General features: G+C 45.6%; 1 protein-coding gene across 2 annotated transcripts in view; it reads right to left on the reverse strand.

Moving 5' to 3' along the window:
- Positions 1 to 6754, reverse strand: part of FRZB (frizzled related protein) — a 28813-nt gene extending 22059 nt beyond the window's left edge. Inside the window, exon 1 of one of the 2 annotated variants that reach the window (XM_004701472.2) lies at positions 6277 to 6754. In XM_004701472.2, coding sequence (XP_004701529.1) covers positions 6277 to 6754 — 478 coding nt within the window. The remainder of the gene's footprint in view (positions 1 to 6276) is intronic. The other variant, XM_045295993.1, reaches the window with a different exon arrangement.
- Between the last annotated feature and the right edge of the window lie 500 nt (positions 6755 to 7254).

A 7254-nucleotide genomic window follows, 5' to 3' on the forward strand; every position in this document is an offset into this window, starting at 1 on the left:
AGGATTCTGAAGTTTGCATGGTACAGTGAACCCTCGCCACTTCGTGCTTCGACTTCCGCGGCTTCACTCTATCGCGGTTTGTGCGTAACAGCGCATGCTCTGTCATTACTGCCACTGATTGGCTCATACTGTACACGCTTGATGCCATAAATAATATAATAAATAATAAATGATAATTGTAACGTCCAAAATGTTTTACTGTATTTTCCATTTTTCGTTTAATAAATTGGGTAATACGAGTGTAATGGTGACTAAAGGGTGTCTTTTCATGTCCTCTATGCTCTAACTACGAAAATATTTGATTTACAAATAAGGAATCCTACTTCGTGGAATTTCATTTATCACGGTAGGGTCTAGAACCGATTCACCGCGATAAACGAGGGTTCACTGTATTTCAAAAGTACAATGAAGTAATATTCTCTTTTCTCCTGGAATCACGTGCCAGGGCCACCTTCTAGTCTTTTAAGTCTAATACAAATAGGCTCTCAAAATACAATAATAAATATGTTGTCCCTTTAAATACAATGCAGTGGGCAAAAGATCAAAATTTTCTGCAAAGTTAGGAAACACCTCTTTTCTTAGTAGTAGAGGAAATATAGTAAAGAGCAGGCTTGGATTTGAGTTCTTTTACTTACCATTTAGAGAAGCTGTTGTCTCTCTATGCTTCTATTAAAAATTTTTTTTTTTTGCAAAACACCATTTTACAACAAGGAGCCCTGTAGGTGGTACCATCTAATAGTGCCTTCTATGTACTTAGGAGCTCTGGTGGCTGTTGGATAAGTGTTGGACTGCTAACCACAAGGTCAGTGGTTCAAACACCACCAGCCACTCTGTGAGAGAAAGTTGAGGCTTTATCTGCTCCTGCAAAGATTTACAGTTCCAGATGTCCTATATAAGTTCAATATGAGTGTGAATCAACCAGATAGCATTGAGTTTACCATGAAGCTATTATGAGAATTACATGAGCTAACATGCATAAAATACATGGAAGTAGCACCCAGCAATGGTGAGTGCTATTGGTTATAATTCTGTTGTTGTTAATGATCTCCACACTAAGGATGACCATATATCCTCTACTGCTTATGTTATTGTTAGACATATCTCCAACATATTTGCCATTTACATAAATATTTATAATATACATGAATAATCTGTCTTTTCTTCACAATTTCCATATGCTACTTTGCAATTCACATGAATATTTAGTTTACATGAATTTTTTTCTTCACAATTTCCAGTCAGTGTCAAATGACTTCCTTGAGCTACAAAATTAAGAGCAAATCTTAAATTCCAATTTTGATGGTTAATTATATATGGCAACTTGGCTGGGTTATACTATTAGTTACCTAATTAAATGCTAATTTATGTGTTACTAAGATTGGAGACAAGATCTATTTTGTCTAGATCAGCTGACTTACATATGGATTAGCCTTGTTAAGATGGGTGGGTCTCAGACCATCAGCCCTTCACAAAAGGCTTGAGTAAACACAAAAGTTAAACACAAAAACTGAGAGGTGAACTGCCGCTGGTTTCTGCCAAACAACACGATTGTGTGAGCGAGCCAATTCCTCAATCAATCCTCTCACTGCTGCTTCTCTGGAAAACCACTAATAATGTCGTTTCCTTCCAATGGAAGAAAGATGAGGGGGATTTTTAAAGTTCCTGAAAACATTTCATTAAAAGAACTAGTTCTTTCATGACCTTTATGACCCACTCATATCTTTCTTATTGAAGCTGTATGTATATATAAGGAACCCTGGTGGCACTGTGGACTAGGTATGGGGCTGCTAACAGCCAGGTTGGCAGTTCAAGTCCACCAGCCACTCTGTGGGAGAAAGATAAAGCTATCTGCTAACAGAAAGATGTGCAGTCTCAGAGAGCCGATAAAGGCTTGTTCTAGTCAGAATTCACTTGATGGTACTTCCTAAATAGGGTGGGTCCTTGGTCTTCCTTTCTAGACAGGCAATAGTAAGTCTAAAATAGCTAACTCCATCTTTCTATTTATAGCAACAATATTTGAAAGTCCGCTAGGAACAAAGTTTAAATGAATGATTAAAAGAAGGGTCGAGGATGGCATAAGAACCAAATGGTTTCTGTTCCTAAGATTCCATTGCTGCTGATAATCAAGTTAGCCACTAATAAAATTAAGTCTCATAGCACTCTAAAATATGCTTCCTGTACCATCCAGAGTCTTTTTACATAAAGATCCTTCAAATCATGTTTTTTCTCTAGTCTTAATATAAAATTTCCATTTCTCCTTCCCTTCCATTTTTCCTCCGCCTATCACACTAAATAATTCTTCTTTCTTGGTATTTGGCCTCTCAAATATTTGCAGACGAGGGCTAAAGAAAAGACTGCCTGTTCCTCAGAGGGGAGAGGAGTGATTAAACAGCAGTGCATGCATGTGAAAGTTGGCGCGGGCCTGCCCGTCGGGCCAAGGCCTGGAGAAATCGCTTGAGCAGGAGCTGGGGTGACAAGTTAACACCACCACGAAACCAGCCCTGACTGAGGAGCGATTATAAACCCTTGGCATGGCAAGCCGGGGGGTTGTATAAATAGCTGGTAAATACCATACCATAGATTTTCTTAAATGCTTGACTTCTGAGATAAACTATTAACAGGCATAGATGAGCCTTATTGTCCCCCTACTCCCCACCCCTGTGGTTTCCAAGATATTTCATTCTTGAGTCTGAGGTCTATTTGTGTGAAATGAAATGATAAACTTTATATATTCCGATGAATTAGATGTGCTTTTCCAGTGTGCGCCTCGTTGCCCAGAGGTGAAATGATTAAAATGCTGGCTGTGTCTGCATCCAACACAACCACTAAAAAAAGAAAAAGAAAAGGAATGTCACTCAACTGACTATACCAATAAGCGTAATAGTTTTATAAAAACCAACCAACAAAAACCAGAAGAAGCAACAATCATTTGTTATGAGCTGCTGTGTACCAGGTATTACATTTCATCACTTACCTATGTCGTTCAATTTAATTTCTACCATGCCCTCGAGATATAGGTGGTAGTATTGTCCCCATTTACAGATAAGTCGCCTTTGAACCAGAAAGGTTATACAATTTTCCTATTATAAGAGCTAGCCCAGAGTCAGATTAAACCCTGGTTAGTCTGACTTCAAGCCTAATCTACTTACTCACCATGCTAAGGATTTGGCTAAATTACTTAACTGGCTAAATGACTAAATGGACTTGTATGCTCAGATAATTTACCTTAAAGCATTTGAATGGAGCAACAACCCTATAGTAAATATATGTGAGATGAATATGATGTGAATTCATGAGTAATGGCCAGGTTATGTCCTTTGCTCTATAAAAGTATGTGTGCCTTAAGTATTTTGAAAGTTATAAGCAATTTGAAGCAATGATTCATTGCAATAGAACTTTGCTTCTTAAAATGTCCTCAGCTCATTTGAGAAGTCTTAAAGTACTATGGTGAAACAGTTTCATGGAATCTGAAATCTCCTCTTGACATTGAAGGAATGTGAAAGGCTGTGGCATCTATTCAAGGAGACCTCATTCTGAATCTGTGTGGGATAGATCATAGTCATAAAACATCGGGACTCCATTTCTACCTGGAGGAAAGGGAAGAAGGAAGGAACAAAAAGAAGTAAAGAAACACTTCCTTTGCGAGCGATCACATCCCACTGGACCACACAAGACATTGCATCGTAGGTGAGGCTAGTTAGCTGTGGTAGTTCCTAAGTAACTCCAGGTGATGGACAATTTGACCTAGGATAATCAGGGTAATTTTCATCAAGCTAACCTTGAAAGCCTGGGGGCCCCTTCAGTCAAAAATCTGCACCCTGCTTTTCCTTTAATCCCCCTTGCCACCATGGTCCCAGGTTATGCCACAGGTTATGCCAAACAAGAAGGGAGGGGTCATCAATAAAATTTGAATCCAGTTGCCACCTGCTCCTTAATTTTCTAGCAAGAATGTTGTTGAAAGCACGTAACAGTTTTAAGAAGTTGTGCTCTATGGAAAGACAGAGGGCTTGGTTCACCAAACCCACTGCCATCAGGATGATTCTGACCCAGAGTGACCCTACAGGACACAGTAGAATGGCTTCTTTATGGAAGCAGACTCGTCGTTCTCTCACTGAGTGCTAGTGAGTTCCAACCACGGACCTCACAGTTGCAGCCCAACCTGTAACTTGTGCCATGAGGGCTCCTGGGTTTGGTCCTCAGTGATGAGCACTTCATAAAACTGCTTCCTCTCAATATTGATTATCGTGAAGCTTGAGAGCCATTAAACTTGCCAATGCACTCCTTTGGGATTCGTGTCTCAGGGAGGGGGTTTGGAGAGAATCTTCTCCTTTATAGAGTGGATTGTTTCCTGGTGAACCATTGCCGCCTACTGCTGGCTCTGCCTGAGAGGAGTATTAGCAGTCAGCCTCTTCTGAAGGCCTGACAGACCTGAGAAGCAACTGCTCTGAGCTCTTCCCAAGTCAGCTGAGCAAAGGGCTTCGGTGAGAAGTGATCCAAGAGTGCTCTTTGAGCACACAGACTAATCATGCACTCCTAATGATTTACACAGCCGGCTCTTAGTTTTTTATTAAACTCACAGAAATAGATAGATCCAACTGGTCGTCATTGAGTGAGGTGCCCATCGAGCCGTCACTGAAGGTTTTCTGTTCCGCTTTGGTTTTCTAATGATTTGCCCAAGTACCTCCCACTCACTCCTCTTCTCACTTTAGACCAGCGGTTCTCAACCTTCCTACTGCCGAGACCCTGTCATACAGTTCCTATGTGGTGGTGACCCCCCAACCCTAAAATTATTTTTGTTGCTACTTCATAACTATAATTTTGCTACTGTTATGAATCGGGTTACCCCTGTGAAAGGGTCGTTCGGCCCCCAAGGGGTCGTGACCCACAGGTTGAGAACTGCTGCTGTAGCCTATGTAAGCTGGTGTGTACAGAAAGTATTTGGAGAAGGACCCCTCATTTTCCCACACCAATCTGCTGAGAACCATGAGCTTTTACCTAGAAATGGAGTAAGCCCACGAGCTTACTTGAGCAGGTTGCGGGGCAGAGAGAAAGAATGGATGCCAGAGAAGTGAGCAGTGATGGTAAATAAGTAGACACATTGTGGAAGTCAATCCGGGAAGGACATGAAAGGGACTTGCTTATAAAGGGCTGGGTTTATTTTTAAAGTATATGAAGGGTAGACTGTGAACTTTGGGTTCCTGGAAAGGATGCTACTGAATTAGAATTAAATGGACCGTGGTGAATTAAGATTAGTGGGGTTGGGAGTGTTTTGAATGTCATAATTAGACCAAACACTAGTGAGAAAGCAACTTCTGGTTGATTCCATTCAATGTAGAACTGCAATAAGGTTTTATGGTCGAGAAGGACTGAAATGAATGGGTGGCTGAGGCAGTCACTGAGAAGGAGTCCGAGAAAGAAAGCCAGTGGCTTGCGGAGGGGTAGAGTGGAATGAAGATGGATTGCTGTTGTGGAAGGGGCAAAGGGGCGAGAATAAAAATAACATGACACCAGCGCCTGATAACAAGTCTTAAATAAAACTCCTCTCGTCCAGATGCCATCTATAAAATGACTTGAAGGTATGTGGAAAAGAGCCGAGCCATTTCCCTACCCGCTCTGCGGCTGGCGGGAGCAAGTGGCAGAAACTAATTAACAGCGCAAAGCAATGTCTCAGCTGCTCCCGTCCGTCCGGAATGAAGGAACAATCGATCTCCTTGAATGGAGGAGGAAATGTGAGCGGAAGGTCATTGCTCCGATTGGACTGTGAGCAAACACATACCACTAACATCTGTGGGTTGGAGTAAGGCTACTAAACTGATCTTGACATTTTTAGCGATTAGATGAAAACGGGGCTTTAATGTTCTGTTTTCTCCGCAAAATCTGAACCAGCAGGCTAACACCCACTAAAAGGGACGGAGGAAACCTGACAGCTCAGAATTCATGGGACAGGGCGGGAAAGCTCAGTGCTTATAAACAAACGAAGAAGTTGGGACACAGGATCCCCTCGCGGAGCTCAGGGGTGGGAGGTGCAGGGGAGGGAAGGGGCGCTATTGAGGGCAAACGCGAGGTGAGTGGAATGAATGGGGTGTTTCAGAAAGACCGACCAGAGACCGGCAGAAAGGGCGACCGTTTACATGGGGAATACAGTGAGCGAAATAAGAGAATGGTGCTTGCGAGGGGAGTGATCAGAAGAGACACGCAAGGCAGGGAAGGGGTGCAGCCAGCACCCCAAGGAGCGCAGCAGCCGGGGCGCCGCGAGGTGGGCCGGGCAGGACTTACCAGCTCCGTCGGCCGTGACGATGGCCTCGGGAGAGATGCACACGCCGCGGTCGTAGACGGGCAGCTCCTCGCAGGCCAGGCTCTCGGGCCACGCGTGGCGGTACTTGATGAGGATGGGCTCGCAACCCTGCCGGGCGCGCTCGCACACCGACTTGCAGGGCTTGATGGGCTCGTGCTGGAAGTCAATGGTGCAAATGGGAGCGTACATGGCGCAGAGAAAGAAGAGCAGGTCGGGGCTGCAGTGGGTGCCCAGCAGCCCTTCAAACTGCTCGACGGCCAGGATGGCGTTGGCCTGGGTGCTGTGGTGCAGGTGGTTGGGCATCTTGGTCATGTTCCAGGGCAGGGACTTGCACAAGGGGATGCGGACGGGCTCGCAGGCTGCCGCCCGCGCGCCCCGCAGCCGGAGCAGGCAGAGCGCAGCCAGGGCCAGTAGCCCGGCCCGCGGCCGCGGCCTCGCTCCGGGGCTGCCTGCGACCATGCCGCCGGCAGGACGAGGCGGCAGCGGTAGCGGCAGCGGCAGCGGCAGCGGCAGCGGCGTGGGCCGTCGAGAGGTCGTCCGCCTCCCCCTAGGTGCACACAATGATCTGGAAGCGTCTCCTCCCCCTGCGAGCTCCCGGTTTCCTGGGATCAGATTCCCCCAATGGGGTCGCAAGAGCTGGCCCCGGCTATGGCGACTCTCTCGCGACGTCTAAACCTTCTGGGGCAGCAGCACCTATTTATCCCTTCTCCCCACCCCCTCCCTCTCTCTCCCGGGCAGAAGCCCCAGACCTCGCAGATAAATCAGACGGGAGGAAAACCGGAGAACGCGGAGAAGTGGAAACAAAAGAGGAATTCCACCAAGGGAGCTGGACACCTGGGGGGGTCAGTCCCTTAGATCACAAAAGGTGCTTAAAAAGCAGCATTAAGTTTCCCCATGGGCGGCCGAGGGCCCGGCTGGGCCCGGAGGAAGGAGGGGAGTCCGAGGGGAGGTGCGGAGGC

The sequence above is a fragment of the Echinops telfairi genome, unplaced genomic scaffold (genome assembly GCF_000313985.2).
Source record: "Echinops telfairi isolate 266 unplaced genomic scaffold, ASM31398v2 ScPeMD7_3;HRSCAF=10, whole genome shotgun sequence".
NCBI classification, from domain to species: domain Eukaryota; kingdom Metazoa; phylum Chordata; class Mammalia; order Afrosoricida; family Tenrecidae; genus Echinops; species Echinops telfairi.